Genomic DNA, 20,324 nt, shown 5'->3' with positions numbered 1-20,324 from the left:
TGGTATGAAGTAAAACCCTCAGGCCAAAAGGAATGTGTGGTAGACACACACACACATAAACAGATAAAGACATTGTTTGAAGTATGTATGTAAAGTATTTACTCTCCAGAGAAAGTTTTCACTTTCACACACAGTAAAATGCCGAGCAGGTACACACATGCACAAGTGTGCAGTAGGTATGTGGACAAGATGTGCACAGTATTATATGTACACACACCCACACACAAAGAGTAATAACAAGTTCTTCATCCTTGATATTGTAGCATTGTCCTCATTGAAGTGCGCGCGTGTGTGTGTGTGTGTTGATGGAGCCTGGTTGATATTTCTAAATGTAACATGGATCCCAAAGGCTTCAGGAATTTTTCAGTGTTCTGTGTAGATAGTTGTTATTGTACCTTAAGGCTCAAAATAACAGAGTTCAGGATGTACTGTTTTGATCTTTCACCGTTTTGTACAATTGCACGTTTGTTACATCAACACGTTGATATGTGGAAAATACTGTCAATGTCTCTATGACATTTCCTCTAAAAGCTCTGGTAACAAACTGGTATCAGTTCTGCAGAACAACTACAACTCCCATCAGATTAATCTACAGTGACAAGAAAAAAGTATGTGAACAATTTTGGTCATAAAACGTGACCTGATCTTCAGCTAAGTCAAGAGTATTAACAAATATGATGTGCCTGAAATAATGCCAAAAATAAAGTCTGATCTTTCATGTCTTTATTTTGAGTTTGCTCTTCAAAAATGTGCTTATGTGAGCTATGCCTCACTAAAATAAATTCTACGATCAAGAATTGATGATTTACATAAAGCTGGAAAGTGTTACAAAGTGATTTCAAAGACTAGGAATTCACCAGTCCACGGTGTTGTGGACTCATGAAACTATCCTAACTATTTGGAAAGAACACCCACCTCGATCTGGATTAAATCGGGCATTGCGTATCATTATGAAAACATCATCCCAATTGTAAAGTATGGTGGAGGAAACATGATGAATTGCCCCTACTTTGCAGCATCAGGACCTGGCCAGCTTGCAGTCATTGAGGGGAAGATGAATTCCCAAGTCTATCCCAAACTTTTTCAGCCTAGCTAACATATGCTAACAAAATAACCTTTGATTTCTGATTCATTTTGGATCAATAAAAGGGTTTTCTATTTTTACTGTCAACAATTTGAGTGTAGCAAGGGTTAAAGATACAGAAAAAAAAACTCAAAAATACATTGTTCATAATTCAATAGATCAGAATTAGGACGACAGCTTTGAAAGTTAAACTGGATATAAAGAAAGGAATCATGAAATAATTTATTTTGTCGATTTAATGCAACATTTTCTTAATTTTCCCTGCCATTGAATAGGCGTGGTGAGTCTCTATGCTGTAAATTTATCCATGACGTTTTGGTTTCATGTTAAACAAATACAGCTTCATAGTTTTTTTATAGCCAACCACCATGGGGGAAGGACAGTCAGTTTGGTGAAATGTAAAAATGTTATGTACTGGCATAAAACTGCAACTTTAAACAGAAATTACTGCCACTGAAAGGAACTAGAAAATGAAAATAGTCATTGTCACAAGATGTACTATTGTTGTGTTTTGGAACCGAGTTTACAATATTACAGCCATAAAAATCATTAAAGGTCTATTATTCTGTCTACATTAATAAAAAACAGAGAAAAAAGAAAATGTGGAGAAAGCAGAATAATTCTCACGTCCCTGAAATTAAATTGCACTTGAGCTCGACAGCTCACAGTGCATTTTTAGCAAGTCAATCTGCCAAAATACTTCCTGGGAACTCCCAAAAGCATTAAACATACAGTAGTACTGTGGCTGAAGTGGACTGAAAACGATTATGTAACACATTTATTTATTCATTAAAGTTCATTTCTTTCATTAAGACATGGGAATTGGGGAGTTTGTCGGACATCCAACTGCTATGGCAGAACAGCAGCTGGCTTCCTGATCAGTCAGAGCGCGCCTTCAATCTGCCTGCCTCCTGATCTCTCTCACCACCGTGTTCCTTCATATTTCTCAAAATGTCTAACTAATCCTATAAGACCACATTTGACAGTAGTTTTAATGTTGTGGGTGATCTGTCTATCCACACATTCAGGGACTAACCTGACTACCACAGCTCACAGTTTAGTGAGAACATTAAAAATAAATGCATGAATAAGCATGCTAATTTTACTATTTTATTTGATACATATCCAATTGTACAGTATATCCAACATACCACCTTGTCACCTTGCAAGCCAACTACATTCAGCTTCACCAGAGAAAATTCTGAATTTTTAAACATGCAGTGAATCATAGATGGTAATAGAGAAAGACAGTCAGACACAGAGACCACCCACCCTGCCAGTAATTGATTGCCGTGTCGACTGTGTTTGACACCGCTGCTCTTTAGAGGCAGGATCAGAGCATCGTGCACGAGCTCGTGCACGCACACACACACACACACACACACACACACACACACACACTAACAGCATACCCAGAGGTAGCAGAGTGCAGGACAGGCACGACTAATCAATCATCCTCGCAGCAGGAGTCAACAGCCTGACTAGAGGATTAAAGAGTTTCCCCTTGAGACTCTATATTCATCTGTGACACTGCTGCACAGTTACACTTCCACAACTCTTATAATAATATGGAAACATCATGCACACCACACTTCACCATTTTTGTCGTTCTGAGCCCTATGTCTCCCCAGCGTTGGACGTCTGGACTGTTACCAAACACACCAAAACCTCTGATGAATTAAGTACCAATGAGCAATGAATATCGTATCATAAAATTACACAAAGCTGTAAAAACACTGCAAGCGCTCAATATGTCCTGAGGATCTGTGCGTTATGTCTCATTAATCGTCTCATTACCTAAATTGAAATACACAAACATTTAAAAAAAACATGCTCTTGTTTTACTCACTGATCTCCGACACCTTCACCACCACAGGGCTGGACTTCTTCTCAGCTGCCATGTGCCACCTTCCTCCTCCACCTGCACTCTTCCCTCCTTTGTCGATGAAGGCTCGGACCCTGCAGGTGTACTCCCCTCCATCCTCCCCGCTCACTCCTCTCACCCCCAGCCTGTACTGCCCGGCTCCCGTTCGCTCCAGGCTGGCCTGTCCCCTCTTTCCTTGAGCTCCGCTCGAGGACGTGTTTGCGATCACCACCCCGCTGCGCTCCATGGTGATGAGATCTCGGTCGTTGGCCAGCCAGGTTACTTCCAGGGCGAGGGCCGGCAGGTTGTCAGCGCTGACGGAGCAGAGGAGGGTCAGCGTGTTACCAGGGGAGAGGAGCAGAGAGGTAGAGGAGGGAGATGAAGAGGAAGAAGCAATGACACTGAGGGACTGACCTTGAGAAGACAGAGACAGAGACAGCATCAGTTTTTATGTTTACAGGCACAAACTTATCAAAAAAACACATTGAAGCATTAGAGGAGATTTTGAATCCATTTTGAAATGCATTTTAGATCTCTAAACACTGATCACCTGTTTTAAAAGTATCCCTAAACTGAGGCACAGTGGTAACAGCATAATGCTACATGTATAGAGGAGGCTGCTTATTATAAAAGGAAGAATAAATGCAGCCAAACAAAGAAGGATCCTTAGGGAAAACCTGCTGCACAGTGCACACAACTTGAAGCCAAGTGACTGTTCACCTTTCAGCAAGACAATGACCTGACTAAGACTGGAGTGGCTTCAGGACAAGTCTCTGACTGTCCCTGAGTGAACCAGCTGAAGCAGTTTCTGAAGCTGTTAGTCACTAATCTGTGACTTGTGCTGCACACCACATGTGGTTATTTAAAATTAGATTCAACTTTAATATCATTGTGCAGAGTAGAGGTACACAGCCAAATTGGATTTCCAAAATATACAAGCAGCTATTTGTTATCTAAAATAATCCATCAGAGGCAAAGTTACACTACAGATGCTTAAAAGACAATGTAAATAGTCATCAGTAAATGTCAGCAGGGACGTTAAAGAACTTTACAAGACAGAAAAGCAGTCCAGCAAATTAAAAATAGCTGTCAGTCTTTTCTGTGTATCTCCAAACCGGTGGTAAGATCAGGAGTTTAGATACAGTCCCCAGTAGCAGCAGCATGTAGGAAAGAGACTCTGTATGGTGTCTGAAAAGGGACAAAAGAGACAAAGCCCACTCTGTTTGACATTTCTCATCCTCTTTACTCAAGTCTGTAAGTCAATATGAACTGACAGGAACACACAATAGACCTGAGACTGAGACCGTGTGTGTGTGTGTGTGTGTGTGTGTGTGTGTCTCATTTGTGGTTTCATTACAAATCACTGGGCAGTTTCCAGTACTTAAGAGGCTATGGCAACCCAGACAGATATAAGATATGGTGACCACAGCAACCATAATGAATGACTGAAAGTGAGTGAGTGAGAGTGTGTGTGTGTGTGTGCGCAGGGGCCTCTCTAGGGACAGAATAAGACAGAAAGACAGACAGTGAGGGTCACGAGCCTCCCAGGACAGAGTGAGGCAGAGAGAAGAAAAAGACAGAGTCTCACAGAGGAGAGGATGCCATTAAAATAAAGACAGCCACACAACAGAGGGGGAACTCTCCCACGTCCCTGTGTCTCTTCTCATCCTTCATTTTCTCCCAAAAATCACTATTTCCAACACATTTCCCAGCACATTAATCCGCAAACACATGCAGTGCAGTCACCTCTTTTTATCAAGAATCAAGACTCATTTTCTAAGATGGTCTATATTTCTCTATAGGGAATTCATCTGCAAACTCAACTCTTCCTGCTATTACAACCGCAGCTATAATTACTGCTTGGGAACCTCCTACTGCTGGGCCAAATTTAACAGGCTTCAGGAGCAAGTTCTGCTTTTAAATTCATAAATGTAGCAAGACAAATAAAGAGATTCAAATCAGACATGAATCAGATGACATGCCGTTACTTCCTGCTTAGACCTATCTGCAAGCGTTCATTTTTGCAACACCAACCCATACCAGAGTCAGGAGTGAAATTCCCATCAGGCCACAAAATCTAATGGGTCACACGAAACAGTCTAACACCAGCTCATTAGCTGCTGCAGGATTTCCGTGCTCCAGTTCGCCTCTGGGTGATGGTGTACCATGAATTCATACTGTATGTAACTAGTAATGGCTATCTAAAATACATACAAGACTCAATAGACTGAAAACTCATCTGCAGTGGCTGCCACTTCACTCGTCTCCATAAGGCTTTTTTCTAATCATGTAATTGATTTTTGTATGCGACTTATTGTTTCTTCAAGTCACAGAGCCATGAGTCATCTTCCAGGCTTCCAGCCTTACATTAGTTTAATTAGCCATAATACATATAACCCCATTTTCATAGGCAAATGTTTCTAAAGATGTCAAATGATAAAAAGAAATCTGATAAAGTGACACCACTTCGCCCACAACCTCCTCCATGCTGAACCTCCAGTGAAGCAACCAGCTTTAATGAGCTGCAAATAAAGTCTTAAAGATACCATTCGGTGGTTTGGCAGTGACGTACATGTAGTTCTACTACTCATAACTACTCATAGGACATTTAGCACATTCACCATCTTAACATCTTCTGCTGTTAAGACAGGTAAGAAAGCATTTGCTTTTCTTACCTGTTGGAATAACTTTAACAGTCCCCATCTCTTTTGTACTCTCCACAATTTTTATCCAGTTATCATTTTCGTGTGTCCATTCAGTTCCACTGCATGTATAAGTCCCGGTATCAAGTGTTGTAACTCTGGATATAACCAGTTCAAACAATCCATTCTTCCCAGGGACCAATCGGATGCCTCCGTCAGTGTAGCGCCGGGCAAACTTCCCCCCTGTAACTACTTCTCCTTCGGGTCCGAACGTCAGAATGTCTTCGGATGTTACTCCGCTCTTCATCGACCAGGTGACCGATAGGTAGGTGGAGTAGGTGAGTGCCCGGGTGACATTGCAGGACAGCGTGATGTCATTTCCCTCTGGGACTTCTGGGGGCAGAGTCTGGGGGGAAACCTCAAGGGTGTTGGGAATGACTGATGAGAAAAGAGACAAAACAAAAACATATAGAAATATTTTAGAAACATTTTAATGTCAGATACAAGGACAAATAAACACTTCCTTACATCTTGTTTGGTTTAACACCACACTTCCTGCAGCTGCTTCACAATAAAAGCCTTCCCGTAATGAGAAATTATGCAATGAACTGAAGCAACTGCAGAGAATATGATGTGACCCTCACAGGTTAGTCAGGTTTTAATAATGGCTGCATGATTTAATTCAGTTTTTAGGCCTTTGTACAAAGTCAGGCGCAGTCTTCACTGTTTACTTCTGGAGGATTATTCAGATCTTCTTTCAGCAAAAAAACAAAAGCACCAACATAACATAATCATGGTAAGCTATGACTTTTCCTGTGCAGTTCTATCTTCTCCACCCACAACCCCTCAGCACTTTGATGATCAGCAGGGAAAACTTCACATAAATGTAGGAAATGAATGTGCCTGAGAGGCATGTCTGATTAAAACCAGTTCATGTAAGTCAACACCATGTCTCGCACGGTGTAGTACTCTTGTCAAGGTCGCAGGCTAAATGAACAAACAAGCAGCTCCAGATAAAGCAGTAATTTGTGCATGTGTGTATGAAACACACCCAGAGGAGTGTTCACAAAGGTTAATGACTTGCCAGCTCAGGTAACACGGTAACCTCACTTTCCCTCTCACACTCACACACAGTATTTACCTCCAGTCTTTCACTCTGGGCTTGTTTCGCTCTGATAATGAAAAGATTCCAGGCTGATTTCAACACCAGATTGCTAAATGTCACATTCAAGAGTTTGAGCAGGTCTTAACAGAGCGGCTTTTACAATAGCTTTGTTTCTTCTCTTGTTATGACACATGGTTCTGAGTCACTCTGTGAGAAGAAATTAAAAAAAACTTATTACTGCTGGAGATCCTGCTGGGAGCATGACTTTGCTTTCAAATACATCCACAACAACAGCAATAAAAACAAGTTTTACTGCTGTTTTTCTCAACCAGGAAAGTAAAGAAAAAGACATTAGAGGATTTTGCTTTGCTTGCAGTGAAGACATGGGGGGTTAATAATAATAATTCAAAACAGTGTTGAGTAGTGTTGTTGCATGACTGCTCAACACAAATTGCAGACTCTTCACTAACTTATTATGACACTTTTCATATAAAAACATAAAAGGTTTCCAAAAAAAGGACTTTATGAATAAGAGCTGGGCTTGTCTACATATGCTCTAGTGACTCCAGGTATCATATTTAATAATCTACAAACATGAATGTAGGTTTTTAGAGTGATAAACACTCTAAACCCCCAAAATATTTCACATAAATGGTGAATAATCCATTTTTGAAAGCTAATTCTAGTCGTGTTGCAAATGAATCCAAGAAGTGGCAGATGGCTAGGAATGAGGAGGGCGTAGCTTAGTATTATGGGAATTACATTCATGACACATTCACGTCCTGTGGGAAAGACTATTTTTTAAACTACTATTAGGAATCTTAGTTAGGAAACTATTCAAAAAGAAGAAAACTATCTATCCTGGCATTTGGGTGGTAAAGCATGGCATGCTGTGATATGCTGGAGCCTCTATACATAAAGGTAAATGTAGCTCAGTTGGCCTGTCAGGGTTTTCATGACACTACATGTATCTAAATATAAATTAACTGAGGAGATGTATGTTCCAGTGATATAGAAACCATGTTAACGATACAGTCTAAGCCTTAATACAGTAAAAGAAAATGTTATGTTGCCAAAAATGAAAATAATCATCATGCACTTTGTCACTCCTTTAGATGCTCTCTTTCTTATTTCTATCTGGCACTACAGTTGCAAACACAGCCCTGCCAACTCGAGTGGGATGAAAAATATCACAGTTCCACAACAGACTGTAAGAAGACTTAAAAACAAAAAAGATGCAGGTGATTTGTTGTGCATCTTCCCCTACCAGCTACAACGAGCAAGCTCTGCAATCACTACTAAACTTAGCGCACTTTGAAGAAAGGTAATGCTACTACAACGGTGTCTGAGCTGCTTGAGAGGAATTGTCTCCAGAAACCTCTACGTATTTACACAGCAATAAATAAAGTTGCCCTAAACATGCTCTAGTGCTGACGTGTGTCACGAGAAGTTGGACATGAGACAGTAGACTCAAGGACCAGGAGCTAAGCAGTGGGCAGAAATAACGAGATAAGATAACATTAGAGCTGGACTAAGACCAAATTTTCATTCACATTTGTTGCCAACACCTCCATGGATCTTGTGCATGTTAATTGTGGATTTCACCACGACAGCCGTGGACACCAGTGAGTCTTGGAGTTGAAGTTAGAGCCTTCAGTGGTGCTGCAGTGATGCGAGTGTCTATGGCAGATAACAAAGGCAGGACGAATAATCTGCGTTTTGCTCTATCAATTAAAATTAGCCTGAAAGGAGTTTTCAAACCCTCAGCAACCTCTACTTCACTTGTCTCTTACATAACCAAACAGCCTCAGTGGGGCGATGGAAGCTGTGTGTGTGTGTGTGTGTGTGTGAGAGAGAGAGAGTGTGTGTGCATGCTGATGAATGTGGTGCACAAGTCTCGACTGGTACACACCCTCCGGCTGCAAATCTAACTCAACTCTGTTAACGACTGACTGTCTCGTACACAAACACACAAACAAACAATCTCCCCTCCGCACTCTACAAAACACACTACTTGCTAATACATATGCTCGACATATACACGACGCAGTCTCTTTCACACATAAACAGCGCTGCCTAGTTAATTCAGGTCTAAATTTAACAAGGTGTCTGGGGAGCCGTTCTGGGAAGCAGCGAGCAACTGAACATGATGGTGTATTATGGAGCTAACTAACCTGCTGTCAGACAATCCCTCTCTGTGAGCTCCTCTCTCAACTTTGAGGTGTGAAAAGGCCATTATGGGCGTCATTTCTAACAAAGGCATTACCATTAACTAATGTTAGGGACTGGGTTAAATCAATGCAGCAACAACTGTGTTTAATTACGGACTGGATGTAATTATACATCATGTAATAAATTAGATACGAAGGACGATGCCGAGCATGTTTTTCCTTTCTTTGCTGCTGTTTCTTTGTTAGACACTATCCTAACTGTACAGAGGCAGGTCTGTAGAGGGATTCCTGGACAGATATCTGCAGTCTCTCAGTCTGTAATTTTCTGACTTGTTGGATGATTTGACTGTCTGACATGTGCTTGTTGCTTTCACTAAATAATGACTCTAAGGTCAAGCACCTTGAGGAACGAACATATTTTTAAATATTAAGTAAGATTCAACTAATAGAGCAAAACTGCAAGATTTAATGAAGAGTGGGGCTTTGAGATTAACTCCAAATATAGGACACTTGGTTTATTATCATTATGTTACTTGAATACAGCTACCACAAGACGTTATAAACTTATTATTAAGATGAGGTAAAACTTTACAGAAATAGGATTAAGTATCGTCTGCAGGTTAACATGGAGATCTCTTACATGATATCTACATTAAACTATAATATTTAGTCCTTATCTTCGCTAACTATGTGTAAAAATAACCACTGATGGGATAAAAATGGTCTGGCCTGCATAAAACAACCCAAGATGAGAGGACACTGTGACGTGAAGACTGGTTGTACGTTAATCCTCATCTAGAGGTTAGATAAAGTAAATTCCAGTCCAGTCCTCCCAAGAGTCAGTGATGTGTGTGGAGGTGAATCCAAATATAACTAGAGATCAACATTGCTGAGAAGCGTCTACAAGACGTCTGGACCATATTGCTGAACATGCAGCCACAATGCCTCCATTCCAGATAAGTGGAAGATAGTGAAGCATCATCCATCTGTTTATCACATAACTAAATTGCAACAGTTAATACCTGCTGGATTACACTTCTTATCAGCATAATGTGGGAACTTTAATGAAATGATCACATTGCAAAAAAATGTTCCTAGAACATCTACGTGTGGTGACTACAGCATGATTAATGTTTTTATGATTATGCTCCGCCGACTCACAGCACTTGGGTAATGGTAGTTAAAGACATGGTTAAACATTAACAGGTGAACACGGAAACACGCTTGTAGTTGCAGCTTTTCAAATATGAGGAAGAAGGAGAAGCTTCTTTGTCATTTACTGTATTACTGCAAACCAAATGTCTTTTACGCAAACAAAAACTGATCGGTTTATTCAAACCGTTTATTGGCTTTTATAGCCCTCACCTCACCTCACCTCACCTCATTTGGGGCGACACACACAAACTGTACAACAATATTATTTTAATCACACAAGTATGGCTAGTGATTCTTCTCTTATCTGTAGTAGGTTCATCCAGAGAGTCTGGTTCTGTATTTTATCTCCCTCCTTGTTTGACTTGTAAATAGATGAGTTGCACAGACCGTTAAATTCTTGTTAAACGGGTTGTGTTGTTTGTTAATCAACTTTAGTTTAAAACTGCCAGTGAGGTCTCATGACATGGTCGTTATTTAGCAGATTATTTGATAGATGATAAAATTTGAATATCTGAACTGAAATCCCACAAGAAGACCATTACTGTTTAGAAAGTAATTCACTGGATGGTTACAACAGAAACTGTTTCATCAACTGCCTTTGCAAACAGCCAGCCTAACTTTTATTTTACTGTTGGCGTGTCCAATTTTTTAGTAAAAAAAAAAAAGCTTCCCCCCCCTATTCCTCTTTGATAGCTGGCTGGACAGTAAAGCACATTAGAAAATGTTATCCTCAGGCTTTCACTACTGCATTTTTCAATCACAGAATCAACTGTGCTCATGATGCTGATAATGATGGATGAACCCCAGTAACAACACACTGCCAAAATAAGTACTGTGAAATTAAACACTTCAAGTGTTGTTAGTTTTACTTTTATAGTTTGATTCTCCATCTTCAAAACCGTGTATTGTTGCCAAAGCTCTGAGTGGTAAAATGTGCTTTTTGTGAGTTTAACAAAAGACAACAAAAACAGAAACACTCATTATCTTCAATCAACTGCTACTACGCTGCTCTCAGTTGGTTCAAACATCTAAAACCAATGCACCCAAGATTTGGTAACTGAGATGAAGCTGATGTATTCTAAGAACTGGGTGCAGTACAGTTCTTAGATAGATTATAAATGATAAATTGGCCATTTATTCCAATTAAAGCTGCTAAAAGGTAAAGATGCAGCAACGTGACTTTTACTGAAGGGCACTGAAGCTCTCGCCACCTTATTAACATAAACAAGTGCCAAATATAAAAAAAACACCTCTTCCTATTTTGTACTGGGTGGATGTACGATTCCACCACCCACTATGACTCAATAATAAACGCCTATTAGAATAATCACCTTTTTGACAGTTTCAACTCAAAAAGAACAAATAACAACCTTGTAAACGTAGAATTCATGACAGAGCCGCTGTATTGGATTACATTACATTGTACAGGTGTACCTAATAAAGTGATAAAGTGGCCACTGACTGTATGACTAAATGTTCAATCACTGATGCTACATATGCTAACAAAAGCTTTTAAGGCGCTTAAAGCCCACGGTTCTCCTCTCATATCATAAATCCAACTATAATCAACTGCTGACAACATTTCAACTCATCATACTAGAAAGCGTGTAATTTAACATTTCTCCCTCTGGAGTGCTTTCATTATATGCCATGTGATGGTATTTTTATTCTTCTCCCAGGCTTTGTGTTTCGCTGTTCAAATCTATGTCTCCCTGGCTCTCATTTGACACAAGCCAAATACTCCCACCTGACATCTGCTCCTCAACACAAGTGCACGAGTACTGAGGTGTGCATGTTTTGTGCGTCTGTGTTAAAGACAAATTATTTCTCAGCGGTAGGATGTGTACGTGGTCAGTAGAGCATTAGTAAGTCATGAGGACGGCTGTTAAATGAACCACGTAGCAGCTACAGTAGTTTTATACACACACACTGAAAGTTAGGACAGCTAGTCCAGGTCAGAGGACTTTCATTCCTTCTTAAAATATCAACGTTTTAATTTATAACAAGCTGGAGGAGACCAAACAAAACAGACACTCCCATACCGATAAGTTGGACTTGAGCATCGTAGTTGCCGCTGATGACGGAGTCGGTGCTGGGTGTTTGGCACCAGTAGAAACCGGCGTCCTGCGGCTTCACCTCTGCTACCTTCAGCTCCACCTCGTTGTCTGCGAGCCTCACCACCGAGATGTCGCCCGATGCGACGCGCTGGCTGAAAGACGGGTCGGAGTAGCTGGTGTCAAACGTGGAGATGATCTTTATCTTTGTGTCGCCTTTCACCGTTTTAGATATCATCCAATCAAAATCCTGCAGGACATAGAGGGAGAATAATGTTAGGTCACGATTATATAATTCAACCAATATGAACTTTATTGTCCCTGGGGGGCAATTAATTTTGTAGCAGCACATGACACAGGGAAAACAGACACAGTCAACATGTAAAATGTTCTATAAAATTTGCACCCAACAGTTAGTGGACTGATAAATGGATCAGAGTGGACTCTTTTAGCTTCTACAGGTCTCATGACTCCAAATGATTATGATGACCCCCCCCCCATGCTGTTATAAAGTGCCGTCATCCTATTGTATTTATGACCAGAGCACCTAATCTGTATCAGTGAGCAACAGTCTACAACAGATGCATTATTTACTCCAGGGTTGAGCAACATTTATTTAAAACTACAGTGCCCAGCTGTTATTAATATTTACTGTATATCTTTAGTTTACCAGGAAGCAAAAAGCAACAGAAGTCTCTTTTTACCAGACTTCTCCTTTCAGTATACGATCAGTAAGTCAGAAACATTCAATAATAACATCCCATGCACTCAGGTCTGATATGGCAGTCAGTGAAATTTACCTGCTCACTCGGCCCTGAGTAGTCATTGACGTCACATCTGATGGAGACCGGCTGACCCGCCACTCGGATTAATGGACCAGTAGGCACTTTCACTACTCGCGTCAAGCACCCACCTTCAGAGACAGACAGAACATTTTAAAAAATACAGTAACTAAAATGCAGCTAATCACCTTTAGTCGCTGTTGGTTTACAGTGAAGTTTACTGCAGAAATAAACAAGTGTATGTCAGGCTTCAGTACATAAAACCTCTCAAATCTTTATTCTGAAGGCTGAGAGAAATCAATGCTCAAATGTAAAAATAAACTCAACAAATAGGCTGTTTAGATTTATTAGTAAAGTAAACAGTTTGTGTGTGTGTGTGTCCTCTATTAGAGATAAGCTACACTGACTTTTAACTAGAGAGTTAAAGCAGTATTACTTGGCTATGGACAGGTTAAATAAATAGAGAGTTGCAGGATGGAGACAAATGAACTATTGACACTAAGATAAAGAATAACAGTGTATGTAGTTCTGAACACAATGGCCCGTTTGTACAAACATGCAAAATGAAAACCAACACACAAGTTCAGGAATACGTGTTGTAACGTGTGCAGAGTTGTGCAGTATGGTATCTATTATAAAAAACAATGGTGCTAAAATCTCATTGCATTCTCTTTGTACAGAACACAGTGCATATTTACATACACACACACACTTACATGGACCCACATCATTTGTTTGGAAAGAAGAAAAACTGCAGGTTCTTGCTGCCCTCCAGGAGACTCCCCAAAACAAAACTAACTCTAACTTAGAGAGACTTTTATGTAAAAGTAGTAGTAGTAGTAGTTTTTATTTATCATATCATCCCTACTGCTGAGATGCATTCAAGGTTTGCTTGTATTAAATCTAACCTTCTCCGCAGTCAAAGTGAGTGTTGAGTGTTAAACTCTTGTGACATTCCAGCTGAGTGAAGCGTGTAGTGACACAGTCTGAGCTATGTAGGGATGTTAGGTTCACTGACACTCTGCTTCCTGGTTGTTGAAATCTAGCTGCAGGCTGAACCTGATGTCTGCGCTCAGCTGAAGGTAAAGTGGAGATGCTACATGCTGCTGGGGTTTATATGTAAGAAGAACTGAAATAAAACACAGATGAACAAACTAACACTGAATCATTGGAAACAATGCACAGCTTTAACTCAGGGCTCAACATAATAACTGCCTTTATTTTAACAGCATGCAGTGTTTTCTTATATTTAAACAATATTTAAGACAAAAAATATATTATCGTAAAGCACAACTTTATACTTTTGTTATAAGTTTATAAGTTTTGTCAAGTGGACAACATCAACCTCCCAGAAGGGACGAATCTGTGACGAGAACTGTTCCAACGCAAACCAGAGTCTTGTTCTGAGCTGGAGCTTGTGCCAGTTCAGAAACCAGTTTGCTTGCTCTATAGGGTGTTCATGGTTGTAGACTAGCTAATAGTTAGTGCCACTCTAGAGCAGGTTTTTCTGATCAAGAGCCTAAAAAGCCTCCAGTCCTTCACCTGCTTTATGACTAATTGTGAAATCTCAACACAATATGACAATTGAACTGTGTCGGTATTATCAGAAAAGATCAAGAACTGAAATGCTTAGTCAGATCCTTAGTGTTATTTTCTCACCCATGATCTAAATGACTTCATTTCAAAAGTAGTAATTATGTACTATTTAATTAGGTGAGCGTCTCGTTTAACTAAGACACCGACATCTGACACATTTGCAGAATAGGCCTAAGCAGATAAACCTGGGTGTTGCCTCAGTCTGCACCTGGATCAGTTTTGTATAAAGAAAATGTGCTTCATAAACAAGGCCTGAGCTTGTATGATCCATCAATACTTGGGCGAGTGCATCAATAGTTGAGTTTTTTGGCAGATGGCCTGGTGTTATGTGCGTGAGCCTGCTGAGTGTGAGCTTTTTCTGCTTTGGTAAGTAACAAGTCACAATGAAATAAGTGCAGCATTAAACCTCCTGTATGTTCCAGCTTCGGCGTTTGTCGTCTCTGTCAGGAGTGGTCTATTATTTAATTCATCTTTTATCTCCATATCAGATAAAGCAGATTTTTATGACACGTTGGTCTCTGGGAAGTCTCACAGCTACACAGCAATCGTAACAGCGTAAATAAAATGAATCATTTAATACTTTGGAGCTTTGATGTCAAACAAGTAGAAAACTTCAAATTCTACCATGGGCTGTTGCCGCACCTCAAGCTAATATGACAATGTGATTCATTCAATTCAAGAAAATCCACCATGAAGCGAGTCTGAAGTTCACAACCCGGACATATCCGCAGGCTTCTTCTGTACCACTAAGTCGTTAAGTGAGAAAAAACCTACAGCATTCAAAATTCAAATCACCTCCTTGAACAGAATTTTCAATACGTAGGATTAATGCAAATGATCATCTGACTTATAGCAGGAAAAGTGGTCACTTCCTTTCTGCAATTTGCACAGACACTTATTTGAATGTACTGTGCCGAAGTAACTGTAATACACAGTAGACATGGACTTTGTGTGTGCATGTGGGTAGAAGGTGCTGCAATTAATGGTTTTCAAACTCAATTTCCAGCCTGTTTGTCTCATGTGGAACCAATGCACAGCCAACAAACTAAAGATCTTTTTGAAAAATAAAGAAAACCTGACACTTTACTTTCACTGTGACATAGGTCGGCATGTCTGGAGCTCCAGCTGGAGTCGGGCAGTGGAGCCACGAGAGCCAACTGGATGTGTGCCACTTGTTCGTCTTACGTGGAGTGGAAAAACCAAATCCAAGACCAGTTTGACTTGATGGTGCCACTGGGATCAGCAAAATGATAAAGAATTAGCTAAGAACCCGTCAGGCTACTGCCCACTCGCTAGATTGCACCTTCTTCATTGTGCAACAGGATTAAGTATCACCTGCAGTCTCACATATCATTGATTAAACACAATAGAAAAAAAAATGCAAATGTTCTGCAGGTTGTGACAGAAGAGGAAACGAAAGTCCCAGCAAGAGACAAATATCCTGCCAAGGTTGTAACAAGAGTCTTTGGGGACTTCATCAAGACACGGAGCAGGTTAGCAGAGTGTCTGCATGCTGTCTGTGTCGAGTGTGTTTAAATTTAACTGAACCCTGACAGATGAACAGGGCACATGGTAAGGGAAGTGCTTTGTACACCAAGGGCCACTTCTGCTTCTGCAGTGTCAGAAAACACACACACCTACAGTAACACACACCTCAGGAGTGCTGGCAACGTTCGATCACCTTACACCGAGCTAATTTAAACCAGGTACTCGTCAAAGTGTGTGCGCTCTTCAACATGTCTCAGCTTCACTGCTGGTTAGGCCTGTTCAGCCTTGTTTGGCCCTGAGGTAGAAACAAGGACAGTGCACAAGTCCTGGTTTGTGTCTGAGGGAAAAAAAAACAGTCTAATGAAGATGCATAGATAATTAGGCAGCCTGGTTTCACTGTGGTATAGACACACTGTGAATAATAAGGGTGATAATGACTGTCAGGCCGGCTAATGGGTCCTTGTCAAAGCTGGTCACCTAATGTTGGCTAATTGGCCTTGATGGACGTACAGTACAGCCTCCCTGGGTGATCACAAGCCGGGAAGGCTGAGGCTGATGGAAAGGAGCACATCTGTCTCTCCCTGTGTCACTTTCTCATTTCTAATCAGTCCAAATATGATTCACTGGATTCTCTCTGGACACAAATGGGAGACAGGAGGTTTTCTCCTTAGTCTCCGTCCTCATGATGAACTGTTCCTGTTAACTGGTCACCCATGAAAATGACATCATTGCATTAGCTAAACATAAATATACAGCAGTTTCTGCACAGTGAGACAGTTACTTTAAGGGGCAATAGATGCAAATGGCCCCTGCGAAAAAATGACTCTCATGCCGAACTCCATTTAACAATCTGCCATTTTGGCATTTTTCCACTTGTCGTCACAGGCACTCACAGCTAACAGCATAACATAGGTCATTATTTCAATGCACTGGATTCCCCCTTCAATTCGGCTTGATGTAATACGACAGCTAACACCTATTTTTCACCCGAAATTAAACTAATTTAAATCGCTTTGCTTGCTGCACTGCTGAATTCCTTCGTCAAAATAGACGGGGAACGGCAGAAGCTAGCCGTGGTACCCAGTGTAAAAAGTTTAAAAGGACTAAAATAAAGTACTTCTTGATGTGTTGGGTGTATGCCGATGAGGCTAATGCAAGCCAAAGATTTAGAGGATCTTGTGATCGATCTTTTAGGAAGCTTAAGCGTTTGTCAAAACGAAAGCAAACCTTAAATTCATAGAATTCTAAACCGGGGTTTCCATCGACTTCTGCATGGAGAGCGGCGGTACGCACTGGAGTTAATTAGCTATTAACAGCCATTAAAGAAACGATTCTTACCGAGCATTAAAAGCCCGAAGACGACGGTGACGACACACTTATCCATTGTCATCCCTCTGTTGTTCGTCCACTCCTATATTTCCCTCTTAATGTCCCCTCGTCTCCTTTGTCCTGTGTGAGGTGGGACAAGTCCTCTCCCGCCGCTGTCGGACGATCCAACAAAACTCTCAGATGTGTGCGGGCGGAGCCGCAAAGCGAAGCGGGTCGCACGGAAACGGAGTCCGAATCCCGACGGGAGCGTTCACACGGTCCACACGCTGCCACCGGACCGGTTTGATGTGTGCATGGGAATGAAGGAGGCTGGGAGAGAAGAGGGGGAGAGAGAGTGGCCGGAAGTAAGGTGACGGACTGAAAGAGGAGTGGAGAGAAACTGGGAGGTCCCAGGTGGAGGAGAGAGAGAGGTTCATAAGAACCCTGACACATGGGAGTCAGGGGTCCGTCTAATCACTCACTGATTAACTCTGACATTCCCTAGTTACAGTTCCCCTCATAGGTTTCCCTCTAATCAACACGTGTAATCTATTACATCTATTACTATGTTATTAAATTGTGTGTTTTCTAATGTGGTTTGGTGCATTTGCTCTGTTCCTAATAGTGTGAATGAAATGTGAACAGAGGAGCAGGAGGAATTTATGGAGGGCAACACAGGAGCAGAGATGAAACAAGTGGGGGTTTGCATTTAAATCACACATAGTCCAACTTTGGAGGCTATAATGAAACCGTTTATGTGTCCCGTACTCATATCCAAACCCTAATTGTGCAGAATGAGAAATATTTAGCAGAAACACAATAGTTTGAATGAACATTCACTTCTCAAAATGGGTGCTGCAGGTCTGAAACCGTATTTCAGTGCCTGTATCACTTATATATTTCTTTTTACCAGGGCTGACATGCTCCTGTTGTGAGTTACAGTCGTGTGGCCAGGCCCACGCTGTGTATTTACACAGATCCAGTGGTGAGGGCAAAGTTCACGGCTCAGTCCCTGCAGGCCGGGTGAGGAGCAGGAGGTGGCGAGGAGGTGACACGTTTGAGTTTGTAACGTCGGGGTCAAAGGGTTAAAACGTCACCGGTCGTCAGCTGTGATACATCTGAGGAGCCTATTTTTAAAATGGGTGTGTGACAGGTGGAAACGTGCCCGTGTGTGTGTCGCCTCGTACTGTTTGTAGCCTGTTGTCACACAACATCTGTTCAAACGAACACACACAGACACACACACGGACACACACACACAGGGCACGGTCTAATCTCTCGGCTCTTCTCTGCTATTGGCCATTAACGAGGTCATGAACTCTTTGCACTGAATCAGTGCAGTCCCTGCCTGTCACCTCAGATATGGAGTATTTACATAGTAAACTACTAAATGTTACATGTTTTGGACTCTGGACTTGTACAGTAAGTTTAACTTCAGGCTGAGTTTGGTCTGACCTGACAGTTACAGTGTAGAAAACATGGAGCTGCGGCGCCATCTGCTGGCTACATATTGACTTTATTCAGCTTCCAGTAAGGTGAAGGATTTACAACTATCTGAGGTGAGGCAAGCAGTACAATGTTGATATATATTATTAGAAATTATTTTAGAAACTGCTTAGAAAAACCAGGGGATTCCCAAGTGATGAGAAAAAATGGCCTTGCCCTTCAACACCATGTAGTCTTTGTTGTCACCTCCAACCTGTTGGAAACAAATAGAGCAACACATATCCTCCACAGAATGAGTGTTGTAGTAAAAAAAAAAAGAATAGAAATAGAACAGAACAGTTCTTTCCACATAGCAGCTAGCAGCGTCTCTTCTAGCTGAGGAAACTGAGGGAAGCAGCTATTGGTGAACTTTTACACTTGTGCCATAGAAAGCATCCTGACCTATGGACTCTCCAGACGCACCAAGGTTGAACAGCAGGGACTGCAGCAGTTTGGGAAAATCATCAGGATCAGCCTACCTGGAGATCAGCTCCATCTACACCACCTGTTGTCTTTGCCGAGTGCGCACAGTGCTAAGCAGCATCCTACATATTACCAGTTTCAACTGCGGCCCTAAGGGAGGAGCTCTAGGTTCATCCAGGGAAGAACCAACAGACTGGCCCACAGTTTGTTTCCACAGGCTGTGAGGCTGCTCAACAAACAGTCAACCACCGCTCTGCTGCTACATCCACCCATCTCATACCACACTCCAACCATTATAACAACATTACCTTGCATTGCTGCAGTACATATAATATTCATACACCTCTGTTCTGTTTTGCTTCTGGCTGTACGTCTTTGTCTTATAATGTCTTTGATGCACTTTTTTACTCTATTTAGAAATGGAAAGACTGATAGACTAAATACAAATTTTGTTATTTATGCTGTTATTTATAACTACGACAACTATGACATGTTTGGAAACATTTTAAATTTACACTTGTTTCTAAAAATGAAACTTTTTAAAATGAATTTTCTTCTCACACAGCTCATATTTAAAATGTTGATCAAAAACAATACATAAAGAAATGCTAATATACTAATATTTAATATAAGAAATGATAATATACTATAGCAGAAGACAACTCTTACAGGAAATGGACTCACTTCAACTCACTAGGCTGAATCTAATGTTTAAACTGGAGCGCCATCCTGTGACACATGGAGAGTCATGTAGAGAGAGAGAGAGAGAGACAGAGAACTAAAAGTTTTGTGTATTCACTGTGCACCAATAGTGTCTAGTAAATATATATTTTTAATTTTTTGTATTCCCATCTGCTGAGACAGAGTTAAAAACATTTATGAAATACAATTAAAAAAGACGTACACGTGTATTCAATGCTGACTTTTTTTTTGTAGTTTTCTGCTGCTATAAAAGATACAGGAAAACCTCGGGTAGACACACACAGACACACACACACACACTAGCTCAGTGGTAGCACAGCACATACAAACCACAAACACATTTTCAGCAAAAACACAGGATATATAACTGAAGCACACATGCAAGCCGTCTGCAGATGTGAAAATGTCGCAGTTCGAACAATCATATGCGGTTATCTTACACTGGAAAAGTTCATCATACCACAA

General features: G+C 40.9%; 1 protein-coding gene across 1 annotated transcript in view; it reads right to left on the bottom strand.

The window, feature by feature from the left end:
- Positions 1-17,596, bottom strand: part of si:ch211-132g1.7 (prostaglandin F2 receptor negative regulator) — a 51,220-nt gene extending 33,624 nt beyond the window's left edge. Inside the window, exons 1-5 of the mRNA XM_026362373.1 lie at positions 17,280-17,596; positions 12,876-12,988; positions 12,064-12,325; positions 5,624-6,028; positions 2,934-3,362 (exon numbers count right to left, since the gene is read on the bottom strand). Coding sequence (XP_026218158.1) covers positions 2,934-3,362; positions 5,624-6,028; positions 12,064-12,325; positions 12,876-12,988; positions 17,280-17,331 — 1,261 coding nt within the window. The 5' untranslated portion in view covers positions 17,332-17,596. The remainder of the gene's footprint in view (positions 1-2,933; positions 3,363-5,623; positions 6,029-12,063; positions 12,326-12,875; positions 12,989-17,279) is intronic.
- Between the last annotated feature and the right edge of the window lie 2,728 nt (positions 17,597-20,324).

The sequence above is a fragment of the Anabas testudineus genome, chromosome 2 (genome assembly GCF_900324465.2).
Source record: "Anabas testudineus chromosome 2, fAnaTes1.2, whole genome shotgun sequence".
Lineage (NCBI taxonomy): Eukaryota > Metazoa > Chordata > Actinopteri > Anabantiformes > Anabantidae > Anabas > Anabas testudineus.
Note: the sequence above shows the minus strand (reverse complement) of the source record. Positions and strands in the feature narration are given on the sequence as shown.